Source organism: Ochlerotatus camptorhynchus, unplaced genomic scaffold (genome assembly GCF_037179485.1).
Source record: "Ochlerotatus camptorhynchus isolate MF236.1 unplaced genomic scaffold, CSIRO-AGI_Acam_v1.1 ptg000105l, whole genome shotgun sequence".
In the NCBI taxonomy this organism is placed as follows: domain Eukaryota; kingdom Metazoa; phylum Arthropoda; class Insecta; order Diptera; family Culicidae; genus Ochlerotatus; species Ochlerotatus camptorhynchus.
In genome coordinates this window covers 180,596-206,713 of record NW_027040595.1, presented here as the reverse complement: position 1 = coordinate 206,713, position 26,118 = coordinate 180,596, and the positions used below count along the sequence as shown (strand labels likewise).

The window sequence follows — 26,118 nt, the reverse complement described above, 5'->3', positions numbered from 1 at the left end:
AATGATTTTTTAGGACGAGGAAGTGAAATATATTGCTGTTTTGAATGATAAATAGGAACTGTCAAAAATGTATCTTCCAGCAATCTGTTAAAACCACGACTATTAACTCATGGTAACAGCTACCAATACCAATTGTTTCATCTGATTGAAGAAAATGGGCAATAGTTTAAATGAAACACTCTTGTATATGTCGGTGCACTGACTCTGAAACTGACATATACGAGCGTAAGTTGTAACATGATGATTCAAGCATAAAATATGCGAAATTCAAAAAATAAACTTTAACAAAACGTATTTACAATAAACGAGTTAGATTGTTTTAAGGTCTCAGGGTATGTCATATTTGTTTACGTTTTATCCTATGCTTACCCTACGGTGACCGACTCCTTTTGAATAATAAAAAGTTAGGGGTTGTGACCGCATTATTGGCGTAGGACTGCTAGTTGTTTTGAAACTCAATTCTATAATAATTACAAAATCATTCAGTAAAGGTAAATCATTCTCAAACCTCATTCATTGAGCCTCCGTGAGAGAATAAACTGCAATGAGATTCTCATGCATTTTCACGCAAAATTCGCTTAAACGTCAATTGATAGTTTTTCATCCACTGATGCAATGATAACAATGCATAATAACGGCACCGGTGGTGTAGTGGTAAGCGTGATTACCTCTCACCCCAGCAGGCCTGGGTTCAATCCCAGTCGGCGCCGCCGGGATGTTCTTAGGCATAACATCTCTGATCACTCTTTCCTTCGGATGGGAAGTAAAGCCGTTGGTCCCCGGTTCATGAGTTGATGGGTCGAAATGTAGGCTCCAGGTGTGGGAGCTGCCTTCCTGGCACGTCGGTAGCATTGGTGCTCAGCACGGAAAACAAGATCGACGGAAAAACAAACCAAAAGAAAAAAAAAATTAATAATGCCAAAATATAAAGCAATTAATTGTTGAACCTGAAAACTTGCAAGGCAAATAAACTTACGCATGAGATTTGAGTTTTTGAGCTTTTCCGACTACTATAAAAAAGCTATAGAAAAGACCATGCGGAAGGTGCCTGGGTTCGATTCCCGGCCCGGTCCGACATTTTTCGGGTTGTACAATTATTCGACTTCCCTGCACATAGAGTATCCCAACTAACATTTTCTGCTTTGTAAGCCAACTTTAGCAGCGTTGTGCTGTAAAGTAGCTAAAAAAAGCTACAGATATAGCTACAAGCAGAAGCTAGCCAAATTGTTTTGTAGAGCGTTTACTCAACTTTTTCACAACCATTATTCAATTTACCAATCTCACTGAATAACAACAGCCAATAAACACTAATGTCACTTTTATACACATCCTAATCAACTTTCAACTGGTAGCTGCAAAACAAAGCTAATAAAGTGAATATATTACTCATTTGATGGCTTCTACACAAACAACCACTCAACATCAAAAGTGCTTTTTCAACAACTAAACATCCTGTACTCAGCTAATAAACTGTGTTAGAGCTACTTCGGAAGCATTTTCACAGTCAACTAGGTTTATTTTTAGACGTGTGCAGTTTTACAGCTTTTACTCTGCTCCTTTACAAAGTTGAAGTAACTAGTCGAGAAAAGTGATTCATGTGCACTATTATAAAGTATCTACTCAGCGATTTTGTTGTAGAAGGGCATGTTGATTTGTTTACATCAGTTCAAAGTGTTGGCGTAGCACAGATGGTAGTACCAAGGTTTGCCAATGCGGTCGTCTCGAGTTCGATTCCAGGTTCCGGTGCAGGGTAAAATAATTTGGTGATGACTTGTAACTAATTTCGATTAATTTGATTTGACAGCAAAATAAACTCAATAAATTCCTCCATAAAAAAATCGTAAACAGTATTTAACCCGGCTTCAAGAGAAAGCTGTGGTAGTGATTATTGGATAACCGAGAAAAGGTTGAATAAGCGCCTTTCAAGTTGGCACATAGCTAAACAGCAGGATAACAGCTGTATAGAAGCGTTAATGGATACGCAATAAGAGCTTGTCCCAACTGTCCCAACAACCAAAATTAGCTGACTAAGTTCGCCAGATTTGCTTGTATAGAGGTTGAGTAAAGATTTCCTCATATCGTATAACGTTTGAATACAGCTTGAGGCTGTATAAATGAAATGAGTAAAGCGTTTACATTGTGAAAATTGTTAGTTGGGTTGCCAAACAATATATACCAATGCAAAATGGTAGGTAGAAATTATGGCCAAGGATATCCCATAGGTCATAATTGGAACACACTATAATTGGAACGCATAGCCATGACTGGTACTTCTACTCTATAAGCTTAGAAAGCTCTCAATTAACAACTGTGGAGGAGGTGCTCAAAGAAAACTAAGTTGAGATCCGGCGTAAAGTCCAAGTAGGGACGTAATAAAGCCAAAAGAAGAAGTTCAATATTGAAGGAAATATTGAAAGTTTTTAAATTAGGCTACAAATTATTTTCCTATCCTATTAAAACTTTGATTCCTAACATGTTAAATCATCTTTCGGTAACTGAATCATGTTTATTTTACAGTAACCGGAGTGACGATCCGCTAATTAAAATGCATTTCCTAGAACAACCCTGTTGAGAAAATTCAAAGTGCGTCTGACAGCACATTATATTTTGATGTTGCAGAATTATTACCGATAAATTGATTCTCATTTGAGTTTGACTTTAATCTGTTAAAATAATAACAAGGCATAATGCTGTATTTAAATTTGCTAACATGGTGATACCATTTTGATTCTTTTGCTACTGTATGATATGAAAATTGCATAGCATGTACAAACAAATAAACAAGTCACAAGCCACAACGTTACATTTGTTTAGTCTTCAGTTCACAAGTATAGGTGACAGTCGATGAAGAATAAGAAAAGTTAATCAAAATATTAAATCAAAGAATGAATCATAGAAATCACTGAATGAGCATAAAAAAATTGTTCAAGTATGACGAATACCGACAAAAATTTTACTTAGTCTTCGCATAGAGTTAAATATGTTAAATTTTCCTTATGTTCATGTTTGTACATTTTGAGGAAAATCAATGGATATTTTACTCACTCACTGAGTAATCCTACTTCCAACGCTTTTGAGTGAAATCCTGCTCAATTTTTAGCAAGTCTCTTCTGCCAGTTCTGCCAGTGTTGGTAACTTATTTACCGTTGAAGTTCATTAAAATTCAGTATGTTTCCATACAAAATGCACAAATATTGAAATTTCATGAACAGATTTCGAAAGGTTTGGACCTGTTTAAAACGTCCGGAATGTATTTGCTAGACAAAAATGCCTTTCTACATTAATTTCCTACGCAAGTAGTTCATCTTTGGGTGGATTTTTCGAATAAACGGTATGAGCAGTTCTTATAGCTCAAACTTGTCATACGGATTGGCTATAGTTTATTTAACGTGCCGAACGATGCGACCACCACACCACCACATCCACACACGATTTGAAAGGAATCGTAGTAGTAGTAGAATTACGTTTATTTCTATTGATTATTCATCTTTGTATCATTTGATATTCTAATTTAATATTTGCGTTTTTCAACTAGTTTACAGAATACCTCTTGAGGCATGTGTTTTGTTTTTATTGAAAAATATGATAGCCTACCTAACTACGAATATAACTTAACCTAACGGACTAGATCACGTATAATCTGATTTCATACAGGTGTTTCTGAACCTTTCCAGGATGGAATCTCCGTTCTTCTAATGTCTAATTCCAGCCAGGAGGTGGATTTCAAAGTTTTGAGGCCACGGGGGACTATTTAGGATCATCCTAAGGATCTTGTTCTGAATCCTTTACAGTTTAAGGTGATGGTATTTGGAACAACTCTCCCAGATTGGCATACCATACTCAATAACAGGTAGGATTAGTAGTCAATAGACAGCAAACAATGGGGCCTCCCTTAGCTCAGTCGGTAAAGGCGCAGCTACAAAGCAAGACCATGCTGGAGGTGGCTGGGTTCGATTCCCGGTCCAGTCTAGGAATTTTTCGGGTTGGAAAATTTCTCGACTTCCCTGGGCATAAAGTATGATTGTACTTGCCACACAATTATACTAATGCAAAAATGGTACAGGCATCGAAAGCTCTCAATTAATAACTGTGGAAGTGCATCTAGAGAACACTAAGTTGAGAGCACGCAATAAGCTAATATGCGATATGCAATAAGCTTGAAATGCGAGGAGGAAGGAAGGAAGACAGCAAACTTAATTTTCAGGGATAAGGTGGACTTTCTGTTGATAAGCGGATACAGTTGCACTTGGTGTCAGTTTTGTTCGAATGAGCCTTAAACAACACGTACAACGCAAGTAACCAACAAGCCCGCTAATTCACCTTTTTGCCGCGTTTTCTACGCAGACGATACCAAAATCTACAAAATTATTAAAAGTCCCTCGGATTGTTGGGATCTCCAGAATATGTTAGGTCTTTTTGCTGACTGGTGCTCAAGAAATCTGATGAGTCTAAGCATCGAAAAATGTAACATTATTTTCAATCACCGAAAACTCGAACCAATCATGTTTGACTATGTTCTCTTAGGACGCTGTCTTACTCGTGTAGAGGATATAAAGGATCTCGGCGTTACCTTGGACTGCAAACTCACTTTCAGAATCCACTACAATGACATCATCTCCAGAGTTAATCGACAATTGGGCTTTATTTTCAAAATTGCCGACGAGTTCCATGACCCGCTATGCCTCAGGCCACTCTACTACTCGCTTGTGCGATCCTTATTGGAGTCAAGTTTAGTTGTTTGGTGCCCTTTCCATGCTAGCTGGATCACTAGAATTGAATCCGTTCAACGCAAGTTTGTGAGATATGCTCTTCGTTTCCTCAACTGGCGTGACCCAACAAACTTGTCACCGTACGAGGAGCGTTGCCGTCTCCTGGGAATCGAACCATTAGAGTTGAGACGGACGGTCGCTCAAGCTATGTTCGCTGGAAAGCTGCTTACGGGTGACATTGACTCAGCTAAATATGTATGCCCCTGAGAGGCCTCTTCATCAACGCGACTTTCTGTTTTTGGAACCACGGCACCGAAATTATACACAACACGAGCCAATTCGAGCAACCAGTCGGCAATTCAACAACTTCTTTTATATGTTCGACTTCAATGTATCAGCTGACGTGTTTCGTCATCGGTTACTTGGCCTTTTCCGTACCGATGAACGTAACTATTTAGTTTAAGTTTTATTCATTTAAACATCAATTGTCAGTTGAATTTTCCAATACACAAATATCACACTAGTCTTACATCAAATCTGAATCAAGTGTTGTGAAAAGAATTGGAATCCATCCATAAATGGTCACGTTATAAGCGTTTAAAACACTTATTTCGCCAAACAATTTTTTGATTTGCCCCTCCAGTATAATCCACGTAGACGAATTTCTCGCCAAAATCCATCCCATTTGAAAACTCGAAGGTCCCTAACTTGTTTTCCCTTGTGAGAGCTTGAAATATTTGTGACATTCTTGTGCTTCCAAAATAGGTTGAGATCTTGAGATAATACAAATAACGATGGATCAAATTATTTCAAAAGATTCTTTAGATGCTAACATTTCAAGATTGCATATATCACCCCGGATTTGAACTTTTTTTTTAGTTAACCGATAGGACGGATCTCTCTCTTTCTCTCTCATTAAGAAGTCATACCATATTATGACTACCAAATTAAAGCGAGAGAGATCCTTCCTACAGCTATCGGTTAATCGGTACCTTGGATCTAAACATTTTGCAATATGGATAGTCTATTTTCAAGAATCTTGACTAAGAATCTTGACTAAGAAAAATGTATGAATATCATGAACTTGGACAAAAACCAAATTTCAAAACCCAGAACCGGGAAAATCATTTATTATTTTGCAGATCTCGAACATAGATCATATTTAAAACCCAAGACTTGGAAACATTTTCAATATTTTTGGGCTATGAAAATATATGTGGAAACGAAGTTTGATAATTTTCTACGATATAGGGGAATTTACGTATTCTCGGCAACCTAAGCAGCGACCTTCTTTCTATAGTCTTTTTCTCTAAGGAACGCACACATATGCAGTATTGGTTTGTTTACAATCTTTTGCTGCCAGCTGCTCTAACAATTTCAGTCGAAAGAATTGTCAAAAACTGTTTTGAAACGCTTTTACAAAGCTCCAATCTTCTCTAGTGACAGCGAGTATTGCCGGCAACCAGTTTTCCTTCGGCAACCGTTCCATTTGAACTGCATGTCAATCTGCTGTTCTATTATCGGCAACTCGAAATCAGCTACAATTTGTAGTGCGTGTGTTTCATTTCAAGAAAACCCTGCTAGATTGCTTTTTCTCAGTGGTAAAAATATAGTCAAATTGAAGCTGAAAGCATAAAGAATCGTTTGCATGCATTCAGCGAAGTGTTTTCGTAAGAAAATCCAGTGAAAATAGTGTTTCAATTTGGGTTGCCGAAAATAGTCTGGCATGCCGAAGCCGTCATTTCCCCTATTCAAAATAAGCGGTGGAAAGCCAATCCCACAAACTTATTACGAATGGAAAAATTGACTTAAGACGCTCTCTATAAGCATCTGAGGAAGCGCTCAAAGAACATCCAATGGTCCATAGGTCCAACGAACAGTTGAGAGTAGATGCATAGCTCCATTTGGGACGTATTAGCCATAGAAGTAGAAAATGTAGAAGAGAGCAATTAGTCCGCTTGGCTGTGATCAAAATTCAAACCCTGGATACATTTTTTGAAAACCGGAAATACGTGCAATTTCGATAGCCAGTCTCATCATCATCACCACCTAGGCGATCAAATCCATCCAAAATTCATTGGCGGTAAATTTTTCTAAACGAATTCAAAACTAAAGATGCACAAATGTTCAATAAACACCGCACTCAATGGGCGACCTCCCTGATTCGACCCACCAACTGGCAACCAAAAGGCGGCGTGGCATCTGTTTTTGTGTGTGTATTGTTGCTGACAGATTTATAAAACTGTCCTTCTGCATAAAGACTAATTGTGCCTAAATAGTTCCTTCGCTCGGGATCGGTTATTTTGTTTTCATCTAGCTTTTTAATTTTTCAAAATAAATTATCACACAGTGAGGCAGCGCAACAAAGCGGAACGACGGAGACCTCCAGGTAATCCCAGACACCCATATGTACGTATTTCGGGGTTGGTCCAGCAGCGTTTGATCATTGTGTATGCCTATACCAGCGGTCCAACACTCCGAGGGAGAGGATCTTCTTTGTAGAATACCGCACCGACGACGGCGATGACGATGACTACAACGAACACTGGTGTCAGAAATCCAATATAAATTAATTCAGCTCTATTTATGAGAAAATGAAAGAATTACGAAAGGTAAACATTCCTGCAGTTGAAAAACTCCCAACAAAGTGTCCTGCAGCTCTTATCTTTGTGTGCTACACGTACAGACGTGACGTTTTGTTATCTTAATTTTATAACTTTTCCTTCCATTTCAAAGTGGTTGTACACACATTTTCGATTTTCCTTTTGCATGAGCCTTTCCGATTCCGACCGAAAAGTCAAAGCTCCTTTCAATTTGGCCATGAATTATTGCATTTTATTCGTCTTCTTTCTTACCGGCAGCGTTCTTCCCTTCTCGAGCCTAGTCTGTTGACGCTAATAAAAAGCCCAAGATGCAACCAAACAAACCTCCCATGCGACGACGTGTTGTTGCAAGGAACTGACCTACATCAAAAAGTGAGACACGGACAACTATAAAAAAGAGCAATCACCAGTCTGCATAAAAAAATACCGCCCGTCGTATAGGCAGTCTGATGGTCACACAACCCCGCAGTGACTGCGTGTAAGTACTCGCTGGCCTTTGGGTGGCGTTATTACAAAGTAATTATGATTTGAAATGTGATTTTTACACCTCGGACGTGACTGGTCTAGGCAAAGTAGGGAATTATGATTCATCTATAGGGTAATACAGTGGGCTTGGACGTTTGTATGCGATGAACTGAAATTTACTAATGAGGTAACATTGACGTTCAGTCCTTCCTGAAGATTGAGAAAATCAAATGTTTGGTGTAGAAAATGTATAGAAGTGAAATTTTCGCAGTAAAAATGTTTAAAAGTTGCTACTACCTACTTTCTGCAACATCTATTCAATAAAAATATGTTACACTCTAGATAGTGCCGCAAGCTTTCCATGCTGGCCCTGGAAACCCGTTAACACGTAATCCTCGGAGCAATTTGAAATTCCTCAAATATTTTCTTTTAAAAAAAACGTCATAAAATAAGAAGCTCTCAAAATTAATCAATCTGTTCCTGAAATGGTTCCCGATAACAATATTGAACTGATGTTTGCCGCACAGCACTTCTTCCTATTCTTAACCCATAAAAAAAACTCCATCTCAAAGGTGAGATAATTGAAAAATAACAACAAAAAAAATATCCTTCAAATCACAGTCAAACAGTTATGAAAAACAGAACTAACCGTTCCACCAAACTAACCCAACAAAAAGAAAAAGGACAGACGACAGGAAAGTCGTAAAACGTGGCGTGAGAATCTGTATCGTCCACAAATGTCCTGCTACTTTCATCTCTCAATTATTCGATCTTCTTGCTGCATCACCGTCCATCGTCAACGGCGAGCACTGTATGTGACCGCCAGTTTGAGGTAGAACCTATAAGCCAACCGATGTTATTTTTTCCTCCATTCCGTGTGCAGGAACACTACTTATGCTCAATGTGGAGGGTATTTTTTATGACTGCAGAGCGCAGATAAATGCAGAACACACACGACAATCATTTGAAACAAATTCAAGTTAAACACTACTTACCACATTCACGAAATCCTGGAAAGAGATCGATTCCGCCTTCGAGGATTTGGCCTTCAAGGCACGATCGTAAAGAATGTCACGCTTGTTGGGTGGTACATTAGCCAGGAACTCTGGGGACTTTAGGGCTTCGATGAAGTCATTCACCGGAATTTCGCCAAAGCCTTCCGGGTCGAACTGCATAACGGGAGAGATACAGTTTGACTTTCGTTCTCCATTGAAACAGAAGTCGATAATACTTACTGCATCGAAAAGTTGACGCCATTTCTGTGGGGTAAAGTGGATAAGCATATATCAGAAGCGGTAAAGTAAACGTAAACGCATAGGTATAGATTGTACGAAATGAAATTTGAATTCTTGACCAAGACTAAGATTTTTTTTTCAATAATTTGTGGCTAAGCCAGTTATTCACATTGTTGAGCTTTGCAAGATTTCTTACTTCAAATATGGCGTATTTAAAGATCTCAGATTTAAAAAATCATGACTCTTCTCTTGCACTTGGACAACATTTTAGGATTCTAACACTCCGGAGCATTGGCTATCGAATTAGATTAGATTAGATTAAATTAGATATCTTCATTAAAAAGACGGCTAGATAATTATGATGACAATTCACATTTGATTAGATTCTAGGGATGATTAAAAACGAATTCTGGGGAGAATTTTAATGGAATTTGAACAGAAATTTCAAGTAATTTTGAGAATAACTTCAAGAAATTGGTAGTAAATTCGAAAATAGTTCAGACGAGGGGGGTTGTGATTGGTATTCAAGGGAGCTCAAAAGCAAATTGGAATGAATTTTAAGAAGGATAAGAGATTCAAGATGAATTAGCCATAAGACAAATTTAATGATGATACGATAACAATCAATTAACTAAAGAAAAATTCAGATGAGTGCTGCAACGAAATTCTTATTATAGCTAAAAAAAAATCTATGAATAATTTTAAGTTAGCTTGAAGATAGTTTCCATAAAATTCCTAAAATAATGTATACACTCAAACCCAAAATGCATTTCCTATCATCCTCCGCAGGGAATGGTATAAGTTGACCATGCAGATCAAGTTATGATTTTTTATCTTTTTTCCCTATGTTTCGAGGGGTGAATCGATTAGTTTGGGACCGAAGAGAGTACCAGAGCTAAGCCAAAAAGTTGAGCACGTTATTTCGGGACCTTCTAGTCTTAGAGTTACCTCTATGCTAATACAGTCCACTTTTGACGTAGGATTACGTCTTTCGGGGGTGCAATTTCAAAAACCCAAAATTGACCGCATTACGAAAAGTGGTCAGGTTTTGACCACTTATAACTCTGTCAATAGCGGATGGATTTTAAATCTAAACAAGCCAATCGATTAGAAATTTTGCTACAAATATGCTAAATGCAACACTTTATCAATTTTCAATAGGTCATTACTGAAAATTACACAAATGTCCAACTGTTGCAATAGTGATCAACCCAAGTAACAATTTTGGTTTTATGAGGGTTCTGTAGACCATGATTTAGACTTGTAGAATGCTAAAAACCTATATAAAGCTTGCAATGTTACTTGGGAAAATTATCATCGATTGCCTGCAAACAGCGCACAGTGGTCGGAGATGCCAATTTAGTGAACTTAATTGTTTTGTGATCAAACCGTTGACTTAATCCAAAAACTGTCTTGAAAAGAATTGTTTACAAAAACATTGCGCATATTATGATGATTTTCAATATTTGTCATGGCACACTATAAAAATAACTTTTTTTGCACAAGAGATAGAAGGGTAATTTCTTGAGCAAAGTTGTAGTACTTACAAAAATATGAAACTTTGTTCAAGACATCAAATTTGTATAACGAATACTTGTGAAGATATGAAGCGTTTTTGATGAAAACCCCCTTAAATTCAGTTTTTTATGTATAACTTTTTTTATAAATGTTTTTTAAGTAAACAATGTTCTAAAAAAATTTAAACAACATACAAATACATATGTTATATGTTATATGTATATGTTAAAGACAGTTTGTCGCTAAAATCATCCCTTTCAAAGTTAGAGTACTTTTTACATTTATTTTTCCTTAATTTCAGCTGCATATAGGGGAGAAGGTGGGAACCGGGACACAGCACCAAGTGCTCTTTTTAAAGCTTAGACTCTGTACTACAAAGTAGTGAAGGTTTGGTTAGCGCCAATTCATAAGTGAGTGAATAGGGTCACGTTGAATGTTCACGTGTTTGGCCTTTTTCTATATAAACATAACCCTGTCTCCTCATTTATGAACGGTAAATTACGGATTATAGAAACAGATATTATCATACTCATCCGTGAACAACAAGGAAATTTTCTGTATGTATGCATTAACAAAACATTTTCTAAGACAAGCACTTTGTGTGCTTAGTGTACTCCAGTTGTCAATATATATTTTCGTTAGAAAAGAGTGAAATTAAAGCGGTGGTGCAAAACCCTATACCATCCTCAACAAGATACTGCCGACCCGTGCGAATTCAGTTGGTTAGAAAAAGAGCATGTAGATAATAAGTTCCAAAATTTTCGGCCAACAGAATTCGAAATCAATGGTCGTCGGATCCGAGTCGAATATAGGCTACATATGACCATGATTGATAGCAAAGTTGTTAATGCTGTTACGACCACCAAATCAGCACAGCGATGTAATATCTGCAAGACTAAACCCACTCAAATGAATAATATTCAAAATGTTCTTTTGCGACCAATCGATGGAGAAGTATTTCAGTTTGGATTATCAGTTCTCCATGCAAAAATCAAATAATAAAAATGTAATATAACGTTGTTCAATCCATTCAAAATTTGACAAATTGTTACAGATTTTTCAAATAATTTTTACACCTGGGCTACAAAATAGAAGTAAAAAAATGGAGATGTACTGGACCTGATGCCGAAAAAGTTAAAGTCCGCAAGCAGCTTATCCGACAACGCTTCAAACAAGAATTGGGACTTCTTGTTGATATGCCACGCGGCCACGTGGGAATACTGCACGACGTTTTTTTGTGAATGCAGCACTGCCTATAATCCCATATCAGTCCCATATGGAAAAAGTAGGCATTGAGAAAATTGCAGTCGAAGTTACGAAGTGCAATTTCGATGCAAATATTTGATAGGGGAATTTACGTATTCTCGGCAACCTAAGCAGCGACCTTCTTTCTATAGCCTTTTTCTGTATGGAACGCACACATATGCAGTATTGGTTTGTTTACAATCTTTTGCTGCCAGCTGCTCTAACAATTTCAGTCGAAAGAATTGTCAAAAACTGTTTTGAAACGCTTTTACAAGGCTCCAATCTTCTCTAGTGAGAGCGAGTATTGTCGGCAACCAGTTTTTCTTCGGCAACCATTCCATTTGAACTGCATGTAAATCTGCTGTTCTATTATCGGCAACTCGAAATCAGCTACAATTTGTAGTGCGTGTGTTTCATTTCAAGAAAACCCTGCTAGATTGCTTTTTCTCAGTGGTAAAAATATAGTCAAATTGAAGCTGAAAGCATAAAAAATCGTTTGCATGCATTCAGCGAAGTGTTTTCGTAAGAAAATCCAGTGAAAATAGTGTTTCAATTTGGGTTGCCGAAAATAGTCTGTCATGCCGAAGCCGTCATTTCCCCTAAATAATAGTAAATTAATTGATAATTTCTTCAAGTTAAAATCTGTTGCAATGAAGCTTGCATGTTTTGTTATATCAGCGAAAAATATGGCAATTCAAAAAGCAGATCGTTAACTTGAACTTTGGGCGATTGAATTTCAGGATAGGATTGATATGCGATTATTTTGCTTGATGGGACAAACTGACCTGATGTTGTTTTCACATTTTTCATGATCAAAGTCCATAGTTTTATCACATAATATGAAAGCAGAGGCCAATTGATAGTGGATAGCGTTGTTATCTCAAAATTGACGAAAATCCATATGGGACTGATATGCGATTATAGGCAGAGCAGTTCCTGCAGAGATTTTGGGTGTTGATCTGCAGGTGATAGAACGTTGCTCAACTTTTTTGCAGGTATTGTCTTCCGGACGAGAAATCAATGCACCTAAGTTCAAGAACTATTGTCTAGAAAAAGCTCAGTTGTTAGTAACCCTATACCCTTGGTTTTACCCGCCACGGTCCCTAAGATTTTAATGCACGGTTCAGACATAATTCTCCATTTCAATGTTCCTATCGGACAGACCACGTTGTCAAGTAGTTTTGGCGTGACTTTATAACAGCGATTTCACAAAACTGGACCAACTAAATTCTGTTTTTTTTTCTAAGTTCGAGTGGTAGTAAACGTCTTTGTGTTTGAAGAGGCACAAAAGTCGCTAAATAAAGTACTGAAAAGGTTCAGACTAGATCACACTCGAAAATCATCACGAGCTACAATAAACGGTGATCTCATGCGGCGAATATTCACACCTATTCTGTATTTCGTTTCGAACGAAATTCTCATACAAAAAAATATTTTTTTGTATGAGAATTTCGTTCGAAACGAAATAAAGAATAGGCCTGATTAGTTTCTTCAGATCCTGGTTTCTTCAGATCCTATTGCTGGTTTGCGTGTAAAATCTCAGAAGAAGGACAGAGAGTTTTCCGAAGATGCACAATTTTCGTTTTATTTTTCAGACAGCGAAGAGGAAACAGATGAAAAGTGAATCATGTTATCATGTTAACTTCTCAGAAAAATTATTATTGTTAAACTAAAGATAAAACTACCTAACAGCAAGATAATTATGTTCTTCTTGACTCGCGCGGATAAATGAAAGTGAAAGTAAATTCAAAACCCCTTTTTATACCACAATAACCTACATACTCTTCCTCACATGCACACTTAAATGGACACATACAGAAAATTTCCTTGTTGTTCACGGATGAGTTTGATAATATCAGGGTTATGTTTATATAGAAAAAGGCCAAACACGTGAACATTCAACGTGACCCTATTCACTCACTTATGAATTGGCGCTAACCAAACCTTCACTACTTTGTAGTACAGAGTCTAAGCTTTAAAAAGAGCACTTGGTGCTGTGTCCCGGTTTGCCACCTTCTCCCCTATATGCAGCTGAAATTAAGGAAAAATAAATGTAAAAAGTACTCTAACTTTGAAAGGGATGATTTTAGCGACAAACTGTCTTCAGCAATAATAATATGTATTTGTATGTTGTTTAAATTTTTTTAGAACATTGTATACTTAAAAAACATTTATAAAAAAAGTTATACATAAAAAACTGAATTTAAGGGGGTTTTTATCAAAAACGCTTCATATCTTCACAAGTATTCGTCATACAAATTTGATGTCTTGAACAAAGTTTCATATTTTTGTAAGTACTACAACTTTGCTCAAGAAATTACCCTTCTATCTCTTTTTCAAAAAAAGTTATTTTTCTTAATTTTTTCATAGTGTGCCATGACAAATATTGAAAATCATCATAATATGCGCAATGTTTTTGTAAACAATTCTTTTCAAGACAGTTTTTGGATTAAGTCAACGGTTTGATCACAAAACAATTAAGTTCACTAAATTGGCATCTCCGACCACTGTGCAGCGCTTTCCCTAACACAGATTTCAAAATCGAATTCCATCCGGTCTCACTGAACGGTGCTTATTCAATCACCGTGTGTGGTGGTGTCCGGTCGGTCGTCAGCAGTAGCAGCAGCAGCAGTGATTTCGGTACGTGGTTTTGAACATTGTACACAACGAAATTTAGCTGCAGCCCACATGTGGGCCATCTATGCCAAGCATAAAAGTAGTCTGATTTTGATCAAAAGATGATGGATTTTAATTTTTAATACGCAAATCGATAGGAAATTTTTCTAAGAATCTGTTAAAATTAAAGATTTATCATTCTTCAAAATGTCGCTATTGAAAATTGCACGAATGTGCAACTGTTGCTATGACAATTAAAATGGTTACCTATTGCCTGCGAAAAGCGCTTTCCATACAGATTTCAAAATTGAATTTCATCCGGTCTCACTGAACGCTATTCATTCAATCACCGCGTGTGGTGAGTAGTGGTTTTCTCCAGTCCACAACGAAAACCTCGCATTGCTGCCAGCCACATCACCTCCAAAGCTTTTTGATAATATACCCAGCAACAAAACGTTTGTGGTCAAGTATTAAAGTGGTACATAAAAATTCTCACAATGACTGAACCACATGACCATGTCAATTAACCAGAAACACTTCGTAAGGTTTTATCCAGGACGCTAGAAAAAACAAAAAATCTCGAATATATATGATTGATCGCGAATATCTCGCGATTTGAAAATTTTTAGCAACAAATTCCTCCAATCAATTTTCGCTATTGAATAAACCGAAAATTCATTTTGACATCAGAAAACAAAGCGTGTCCGTGATTGGAAAAGTGGTTTCCCTAACACAGTCGCTGAATACTGATACCAAGCACTGAGCATGCCAGACGGTACCTACACCCAACCGGTGGATGTAAGATTCGCTTACAATTATGTGGGATTCATCATCAGAGGATGTAGGTGGAGACCGCATGAACCGAGGATGCAATATACCTAGCTGCGGTCCAATGCAAGAGAATTGCAGTCCGAAAAATGTGGAGTGTATTAGTGAGTGAAATGAATTATGTCGAAAAAGAGAAGTATACCAAAAAAATCTTGCCGCATTCTCTTAATAGAAGGGGTTTAAAATTTGCATCAAAAAGCATAAACATAGGTTCTGTCCGGTACACCCTACCGGGGGATGTAAGATTTGCCTACAATTATGTGGGATTCATCATCAGAGGATGTTAGTGGAGACCGCATGAACCGAGGATGCAATATACCGAGCTACAGTCCAATGTAAGAAAATGGAGAAAGAAAAAGTGGAGTGTATTAGTGAGTTAAATGAATCATGTCGAAAAAAAATACCGACTGGGACGTTCGAATCACGAACGTTGCGATTATCAGACCTGTGCTTTCTCCACTGCTTTCTTCATGCTTCGGAATATGGATAGGCTAAAAACAAACAAGAAGCGCTCATTTCCTCGCATACTCGACTTCGTTTGCTTTTCTGCTGGAGAGAATCGAGGCAAGTGTGTACGTCGTTCTACCATGTTATACATAACAATCAAGGCAAATGCTTGCTTGTGTAAGTGAAAGCATATACAGAACATGAAATAAAAACCATTGCATCGTCTGCAAGGTCAACTTCTAACATTCGCTGCGATGTTCATAAACAGAGGATGATAGGAAATGGAACTAACATTCATTGTAATAAATTTTTGGTTTGCGTGTAGGCTCAGATTCTGTGATTGATGTGTTTTCCCTAATACATATTTTATTTCCGCACCGCTATCATCTCTAAGAACATCGAGGAAAACATTCCACAGCATTGTTCTAAACTGCAGGGTGTTGACAACCTGGAAAACCCTGGAAAATCAGGGAATATCAGAGAATTCAATTTTGGACCTGGAAAATCAGGGAATCTCAGGAAATTTCATTCAAATTCAGGGAAATATTTCTTAATCAAAGAAGTATGACAAACTTTGCTAGTTTCAAACAACTTGATTACTCGGTGTAAAGGGTGATACGGTCAAAATTTGGTCAATATCAACTTGACGTATTTCTTTCAATTTTGCATTTAAAAAACCTGAACACCACTCATTTTGAAGGTGTGTGTGTGTGTAGAATTTTGCTCCTATTTTGATTTTGGAATTCACTCTTCAGTTGTCAAAATGCCGTCCAAGCAAGAAGAGCAGCGTATCAAAATTTTGCTCGCGCATCGCGAAAATCCGAGCTACTCGCACGCAAAGTTGGCAAAATCGCTAAAAGTTGCCAAATCAACCGTTACAAATGTAATTAAAGTGTTTGGGGAACGTTTGTCGACAGCCAGGAAGTCTGGATCGGGGGGAAATCGAAAATCGGAAGCCGCTGAGACGACAAAGAGAGTTGCCGGTAGTTTCAAGCGAAACCCTAACCTCTCTCTCCGAGATGCCGCAAATAAGCTGGGTGTATCGTCTACAACCGTGCATCGAGCCAAAAAACGAGCCGGACTATCGACTTACAAGAAGGTAGTGACTCCAAATCGCGATGATAAACAAAATACGACGGCCAAAGCGCGATCCCGGAGGCTGTACACGACGATGCTGACGAAGTTTGACTGCGTGGTAATGGACGACGAAACCTACGTCAAAGCCGACTACAAGCAGCTTCCGGGACAGGAGTTTTATACGGCAAAAGGAAGGGGAAAGGTAGCAGATGTTTTCAAGCACATGAAACTGTCAAAGTTCGCAAAGAAATATCTGGTTTGGCAAGCCATCTGTACCTGTGGCTTGAAAAGCAGCATTTTCATAGCTTCCGGGACTGTCAACCAAGAAATTTACGTGAAAGAGTGTTTGAATAAACGTCTGCTGCCTTTCCTGAAGAAACACGGTTGTTCCGTACTGTTTTGGCCGGATTTGGCATCTTGCCATTACGGTAAAAAGGCCATGGAGTGGTACGTCGCCAACAACGTGCAGGTGGTTCCCAAGGACAAGAACCCTCCCAACACGCCAGAGCTCCGCCCAATTGAGAAATACTGGGCTATTGTCAAGCGGAACCTAAAGAAGACCAAAAAAACTGCTAAGGGCGAGCAGCAGTTCAAGGCAAACTGGCTTTCTGCGGCGAAGAAGGTGGACAAGGTGGCTGTACAAAATCTGATGGCAGGGGTCAAGCGTAAGGCCCGGCAATTCGGATTTGGAAAAGCGGAAGCCTAACTGAATATTTTTCCTGAATTTTATACTAATTGAACTTGGAAAAGAAATTTAATTTGATTTTTTAAATAAACGATTTCACCGATTTACACGCGTTTTCCCTTGACCAAATTTTGACCTATCACCCTTTAGTTTGAAGATGGTTGTTGATTTTAAATTTTAAATAGAATTGCGAATTTGTGGTTGTTCAATGCTCTATGTTGCATTTTTGCAGGTTGAGCAATAATTACTCAAATAAAAGGGTATTTTGATGATTTTGCGCCTAATATAAATTCAGCTGAGTGTTGACACATTCCTGAGGGTTGATAAAATCCCATTTCCGTAGACAATAGACATTGTTAGTTGTTGCAAAATTTAACCTCCAAATTGGTATGTAGTAGTTGTTACATGTAATTGCGACTGACTTAGATCCTTTGGGCGCATTGGAGCGCTTTTGAGTAAAGAGCTAAGAGAAGAAGATGATTTTTTTCTGAACACTTGTAGTTCCTGATCCTTATTGTGTTCCTATCAGCCTGATTAGCTCAGACAATAAATTCAATGAAAATTTAGAATAATGTTCTTGCTTGGGTGGATTTTTGTCTTCGATGCTTGAAGTAGCACTTTTATGATTGAAATATGATTCAAAGAAACGTAGACAAGCATTGCCTCGACAGCATATAGTGGCTTTATTGAGAATTCTAGGTCTTCATTGTAAATCTGATTAGCTCGGAAAATTAGCTGCTCAGTGAAAGGTGAAAGCGCTGTTTTTACTATTGCCCACCATAGCAATCTGGCCGCAAATTAGCGTTTGGTTAAGCGTATTAACCGGAGCTGGGTCTCCTTGGGCTACAAAATGGTGAGTGACAATCTGGAAGGAGCGATATACCTAGCTCCGGTCCTCACAAGTTCCTACCTCACGCCTCCACGAGTCATATGATCACAAAAGACTGCCAGCTGAAACATGGACACAGCTGGTTGGCGTAGCCTGGGCAATGTTGTCAATCCAACAATAGCAGAGTGAGGAGGTGCGACGCGAACACTGGCGCGGTAACCATGGCACGGTGATAGAGGAAATGCTTCGCCAACCTGAGCGCCTGTTCACCATGGACGTGCGGCTCAAACAGCGTCTGACTGGCATCCAGCGGCTGAATAAGAAATGCTCTTCCCCGGAAGCTACACCTAAGATGGCAGCCCCATCACGGCGGATAGGAGACCTTAGGCCAACCACCTACTGTCTCTGAAACCTTTACAATTGTTACAGAAACCAACAGAGAAAAACATCGAACTGATATAACGGCAACGACTTTTAGCGCAAAACAACGGACACGAATAGGATCATGGAATGTATTGACGTTAGCCCAGCAGGGTAAACTGGCACAACTCGCCAACGAGGCGCGACGCATGAAGCTAGAAATCCTGGGACTGAGTGAAGTTCGTTGGCCAAACTTTGGAGAACACAAACTGCCGTCGGGACAGGTACTACTATACTCTGGTATTCGAGGTGAAAACGCTCCCCGCCATCGTGGAGTTGGTCTCCTACTTAGCGTCCAGGCAAGTGCTGCGCTCATCAAGTGGGAGCCTGTTAATGAGAGGATAATCGTTGCCAGATTTAGAACACGGGTTCGTAACCTTACCATAATCCAATGTTATGCGCCAACCGATGCTGCCGAGCTACAGGACAAGGAGAATTTTTACAGTCAACTGAATGCCGTCGTGGATAAGGTTCCAAAGGGTGACATCAAGATCTACACTGGTGACTTCAATGCGAAGATCGGCTCCGACAACACGGACTATGAGCGTGTCATGGGACGCCATGGTCTCGGTGAAATGAGCGAGAACGGTGAGCTGTTTGCAGAATTTTGTGGCAACGACATGGTGATCGGGGGCTCGCTCTTCCCCCATCGGCCAGTGCACAAAGTCACGTGGGTTTCCCGTGATGGACATACCGAGAATCAGATCGACCACATCTGCATCAGCCGAAAATGGAGACGGAGCCTTCTTGATGTCCGGAATAAACGCACCGCCGACATCGCGTCTGACCATCACCTTCTAATCGGTGAAATCCGCCTACGCATGGCGCGGATTCAGCGACGGGAGGAGAGACTCGGGCGGCGGTTCAACACACGCCGACTTGAAGATCCAGCGGTAAAAAGGTCTTTTGTTCATGAACTTGAGACTCGAGCTGCGGACGTTCCAGAAGGTGGCAGCGTAGAAGAACAATGGACGGCCATCAAGAATGCCCTTATAGAAACAAGCGAGAACAACTTGGGTGAGCTGCGCACCCAGAGGAAAGAGTGGATCACAGATGATACCTGGCGGAAGATTGAGGAGCGTAGAGAAGCAAAAGCCGCGATAGAGCGGGCGAGAACCAGAGGAGCCAAGAACGAAGCCCGTCAACGGTACTCGGCTCTAGAGAAGGAAGTCAAGCGCTCTTGCAGACGGGACAAGCGAGCGTGGGTGAACTCCCTGGCCGACGAAGGGGAGAAAGCCGCAAACACTGGCGATATACGCCTCCTCTACGATATCTCACGACGCCTGAGTGGAGCAAGGATGAACCCGAGGATGCCAGTGAAGGACACGACTGGACAATTGCTTACCGACCCCACTGACCAGCTGAAACGCTGGTTTGAGCACTTCGAACAACTTCTTCAAGTTTCGACGGGCAACCAGCCATCAACATCTCGGCATGATCCGCCTAGGGTGCGGCGCATCACTCGCGTCAATTCCGAGGCCCCATCACTGCAGGAGATTGAAGCAGCTATCCGAAGCATGAAATCCAACAAGGCTCCAGGGGTCGATCGCATATCAGCAGAGATGCTCAAAGCTGACCCAATGCTATCCGCACAAATGTTGCATCAACTATTCTGTAATATCTGGGACACCGCGACTTTTCCGGCCGACTGGATGCAGGGCATCTTAGTGAAGGTCCCAAAGAAGGGGGATCTGACTGTGTGCGACAATTGGCGAGGCATCATGTTACTGTGTATTGTTCTCAAAGTTCTGTGCAAAGTTATCCTGAATCGGATACAGGAGAAGATCGACGCGACTCTCCGACGGCAGCAGGCAGGATTCCGTGCCGGAAGATCTTGTGTGGACCATATTGTCACGTTCCGCATCATCCTGGAGCAGGTCAATGAATTCCAAGAGTCCCTTTATTTGGTATTCATTGACTACGAAAAAGCTTTCGACCGTCTCAATCACGAGAATCTGTGGGGCGCCTTGAGACGCAAGGGAGTCCCGGATAAAATCGTCAATCTCATCGAAGCGCAGTATGAGGCTTTCACGTGCAGAGTTCTACATAACTGAGCCTTGTCCGACCCTATCCGGGTAGTCGCTGGTGTGAGACAAGGATGTATACTATCACCGCTACTGTTTATCATCGTAATCGACGAGATCATGGTAGGTGCAATTGACCGTGTACCGAACCGTGGGCTGCTTTGGCAGCCTATCACAATGGAGCATCTCAACGACTTCGATTTGGCTGGTGATGTTGCTCTACTAGCACAACGGCGCTCTGATATGCAGAGTAAGCTCAATGACCTAGCCGAACGCTCCTCTGCGGCGGGTCTCACCATAAACGTCAACAAGACTAAATCGTTGGATATCAACACGGGCAACCCTTCCAACTTTACGGTAGCGGGGCAAGCAGTGGAGAAGGCCGAAAGTTTCCAATATCTTGGCAGCCAAATAGCGTCGGACGGCGGGACCAAGAGCGACATAGGTGCACGAATCAAGAAGGCTAGGGCTGCCTTTGCGAGTTTACGAAACGTATGAGGATCCAACCAGATAAGTCCACGCACCAAAATCCGAATTTTCAACTCGAACGTGAAATCTGTGTTGTTATACGCCAGCGAGACGTGGTGTGTATCAGCGGAGAACACTCAAAAGCTGCAGGTCTTCATCAACCGATGCCTGCGGTATATAATTTGTGCCTGGTGGCCTCACAACTGGATCTCGAATGCCGAGCTCCATCGTCGATGTCATCAGAAGCCGATAGCAACAGAAATTCGAGAGCGAAAGTGGAGGTGGGTCGGCCACACACTTCGACGGGGCGGAAACGAAATCTGCAAGCAAGCGCTGGATTGGAATCCAGCAGGACATCGCAGCAGAGGCAGACCCAGGGGCTCATAGCGGCGGAGCCTCAATAAGGAAATCAATTTAATCTATATTATACTAATGCTGTGATATCAAACTACCCTTTGTGATCCTACGTCAAATCTATGGTCGTGTCTTGAATACAACCTCTTACTTTTTTTCTCCATTTTCTTGCATTGGACTGCAGCTCGGTATATCGCATCCTCCGTTCATGCGGTCTCCACTAACATCCTGCGATGATGAATCCCTCTTAATTGTAAGCAAATCTTACATCGTTTGGTTGGGTGTAAGAATTTTTAAGGAATTTCAAAAAGTTTGGGAAAATTTCTAAGGGAATTCTAAGCAAAGTTTCGAGAGAACTGTAAGAGATCCTCCTCAAAAGCATTGTGAGAAGCATTTCAAGGAAATTCTGAAGATAATTTCTATGGAATTCAGACGTAATAAAAATATTAAAAATATTGGGATAACAGATTTCTAAAGTCTAAATGGCATACCACGAGATTTAGAGGAATATTCCATGCGGATTGTAAATAATATAATACAGAAAAATTAAAGCCATTCCTCGCGAGAATGTTTAAGAATACTCATATGAATATAGAGTACATTTCAAGAGTTTTCTGACGGAAAGTACTAAAATGTTCTGCGAAAAATTGACTTTTAAAGAGAAACTTTCTACGGATTACCGGACAGAATCATAAGTTGATTTAGGACAATCTTGAAACTAAAAGTAATTTTTAAGACATATTTAAATGATCCTAAGAAATCTCTTCAGAAATGTGCAAACATATCCTGAGATAAGTGTCAAAATACACAATATAGTAAAGTTTTAGGTTCCATACACAGAAATTTAAGGATTAACAAAAATGGTCAAAGCTGTGAGACTTAAGATGAAAAAAGATTTGAAGATCCTGGTATTAGGAAGCTTTTTAAGATTATGGGGCTAGATTCAAAACTCGAAGAAAAATATTTGAGACAACGGACTTTGAATATATATATATAATTATATATGTTAAAGTTCCAATAAAATTCTCGGTTATTTCCCGGTTGTGTTCGATTCCCGGTTTCTCGGGTCAGTGACCAGCCTGCAATATGCATATCGGTGAAAACTATTGATAACTATTTTTATATGGATTAAGTAGCGCTTTAGTTCTTCTTTCAAATGCAATTGGTTTGGTTTGCCCAATTATGCCCGACTTCGAGTTGATGATCTAAAAAAAAGTGCTATTTTTGGGTCATAATCATGAATAACTCATAAATAAACGATAAAAACTTACTTCCAAAGGCAAAATGTCGCATCTTTATGATACAAAAAAGTTTGTTGAATATTTCGATAACGAGAAATTTTCACCAAAAAAGTTATTGATTAAACATTGATTTTAAGAAATATCCATTCACAGAAAAAATTCTGAATTTCACTTAGATAGATAAAGGGTGATACGGTCAAAATTTGGTCAATATCAACTTGACGTATTTCTTTCAATTTTGCATTTAAAAAACCTGAACACCCCTCATTTTGAAGGTGTGTGTGTGTAGAATGTTGCTCCTATTTTGATTTTGGAATTCACTCTTCAGTTGTCAAAATGCCGTCCAAGCAAGAAGAGCAGCGTATCAAAATTTTGCTCGCGCATCGCGAAAATCCGAGCTACTCGCACGCAAAGTTGGCAAAATCGCTAAAAGTTGCCAAATCAACCGTTACAAATGTAATTAAAGTGTTTGGGGAACGTTTGTCGACAGCCAGGAAGTCTGGATCGGGGGGAAATCGAAAACCGAGAGCCGCTGAGGCGACAAAGAGAGTTGCCGGTAGTTTCAAGCGAAACCCTAACCTCTCTCTCCGAGATGCCGCAAATAAGCTGGGTGTATCGTCTACAACCGTGCATCGAGCCAAAAAACGAGCCGGACTATCGACTTACAAGAAGGTAGTGACTCCAAATCGCGATGATAAACAAAATACGACGGCCAAAGCGCGATCCCGGAGGCTGTACACGACGATGCTGACGAAGTTTGACTGCGTGGTAATGGACGACGAAACCTACGTCAAAGCCGACTACAAGCAGCTTCCGGGACAGGAGTTTTATACGGCAAAAGGAAGGGGAAAGGTAGCAGATGTTTTCAAGCACATGAAACTGTCAAAGTTCGCAAAGAAATATCTGGTTTGGCAAGCCATCTGTACCTGTGGCTTGAAAAGCAGCATTTTCATAGCTTCCGGGACTGTCAACCAAGAAATTTACGTGAAAGAGTGTTTGAATAAACGTCTGCTGCCTTTCCTGAAGAAACACGGTTGTTCCGTACTGTTTTGGCCGGATTTGGCATCTTGCCATTACGGTAAAAAGGCCATGGAGTGGTACGTCGCCAACAACGTGCAGGTGGTTCCCAAGGACAAGAACCCTCCCAACACGCCAGAGCTCCGCCCAATTGAGAAATACTGGGCTATTGTCAAGCGGAACCTAAAGAAGACCAAAAAAACTGCTAAGGGCGAGCACCAGTTCAAGGCAAACTGGCTTTCTGCGGCGAAGAAGGTGGACAAGGTGGCTGTACAAAATCTGATGGCAGGGGTCAAGCGTAAGGCCCGGCAATTCGGATTTGGAAAAGCGGAAGCCTAACTGAATATTTTTCCTGAATTTTATACTAATTGAACTTGAAAAAGAAATTTAATTTGATTTTTTAAATAAACGATTTCACCGATTTACACGCGTTTTCCCTTGACCAAATTTTGACCGTATCACCCTTTAGTTTACTAAAGGTTAAGGGGGGTGGTGTTTCTAACTGGACTCTCACAACCGTGACTAACGGAAACCGTTGAACTTCCGTTTCCTCCAAGCCAAACCTTTAGGTGTTTATCAGAGGCATGCAAGGACAATCATTTACATTCATTAACATTAATTTGCCTCTAAATTTTTTCATCATCAGAATTCCGTAAAGTGATGTATAAAACTTTTGTAGGTTTCATGATTAACTACAACTTTTGTCGACAACTCAAATCTGTATCTCTTATTCATGAGGAACTAGAGCGGGCAGAACTTGTTATTGTTTTTCAGTGAAAAAAAACAATGGAGGATTCTGTTCGCTCTGGTTCATCATGCATAAGAGATACAGATTTGAATTATCAACAAAAGTTGTAGTGATTTATAAAACCTACAAAAGCTTCATACAGCGTTTTAATGAATTGTGATGATGAAAAAAAATAGAGGTAAATGAATGTAAATTAATGTACGAAATGAATGTAAATCATTATCCATGCCTAATCAGAGGAGTCACAGAATTTTCTAATGTTGATTTGTACTAGTAGAAGAAGGAACACAAATTTGAGAATTAGTTTCTTGTTGTGAATTGGTGTGTTTAGGGGTCATCCACAGATTATGTAAGAACCCCGTAAAGATACTGTTAGATTTTCAGTTTAGCTCACTACCTAAAATCTTAGTAAGATCACAAAATTTTCAGAAACAGTTTATCACATGTACAGTTTTGTTGGCATTACATTATTTTTAATTAACTATTGAATCTTATGTAAGAAAATGTCAACACCGGCTGGCTGGTAGGTTTTCGACTATCATTATTACCATAGAAAATTCGCAAATGCTTGCTACTTACATCTTTCATAAGTTCCTTGCGTAGTTCTGCCTCGTCGTATTCGGAGTTAAGATCGGTATGATCGGTCTCGTAGACAGGTTCCCCCTCCGGACACTGGGAAATGCTTCCAATACTTCCAAGCGAACCGGCAATTGTTGATATATGCTCGATGTCGGCCAACGTTTCCTGTTGGCTATGGCTAGCTGCATCGGTTTTGGCAGTACCACCTCTATCGAAGCCAGGCCACATCACTTCTTTCTTCTTTATGCATAACTTCAACTCACTATAGTCCACACTCACTGTCACCGATTGTTCATCCATCTGTTCATAACGCTAGATTACACTATTTTATTCGAATAAATCTTGCCAATTATTAACCGGACTTAGTGAGCACATAGTATGTTTATATTATCATTATAACTACGGCAGTTAATTAGATTGCTGAACACATTTATGGCAGTGCGGCTTTTACAAAATGGCACGCGTTGTATAGGTGTGTAAGAGAAGGAGGGAAAGCCTCTCGCTGAACACAAGGCGGAACACACACCTTGACCGGGACTAACTGTTTCGAATCACGCAAATTTTCATGTCCTTCTTAATTGTTGCGAAAATAAGGTGTACGAGAGCCGTCGGTCGTTGAGGTATTTCAAATACACCGTAACATCACCCGATGACATTGTTTCCTGTGGATGAATAAATGAGAATAACGTTATTACCTAGAGGAAACAATTAATTACTGTTATTAAAATGAGTGTCACGTCACATGGGGAGGGGGGGGAGGGCGAATTTAGTATAATCAGTTAAAACATAGAATAATATATGAATATCAGGACATGAATGATGCACTCTTTCTTAACGTGTTGTGTTAATCGGACGCTTTTTCACTGAGAAAATGAACTTCTTATTTTATAATATTTGAAAATTCAGCAAAATTCTTATTAACCATTCAATGCCATAAATTGTTGAACCATAAAAACATTGAAAAATAACATTTTTATGATTACATCGCCGCATAAATTATCAATATTATT

At 39.6% G+C, this 26,118-nt stretch overlaps 1 protein-coding gene across 1 annotated transcript in view; it reads right to left on the bottom strand.

The window, feature by feature from the left end:
* stet (stem cell tumor) overlaps positions 1–25,770 on the bottom strand; it is a 300,983-nt gene extending 275,213 nt beyond the window's left edge. Inside the window, exons 1-3 of the mRNA XM_065219503.1 lie at positions 25,109–25,770; positions 9,013–9,036; positions 8,773–8,946 (exon numbers count right to left, since the gene is read on the bottom strand). Of these exons, the coding sequence (XP_065075575.1) occupies positions 8,773–8,946; positions 9,013–9,036; positions 25,109–25,408 (498 nt within the window). The 5' untranslated portion in view covers positions 25,409–25,770. The remainder of the gene's footprint in view (positions 1–8,772; positions 8,947–9,012; positions 9,037–25,108) is intronic.
* Between the last annotated feature and the right edge of the window lie 348 nt (positions 25,771–26,118).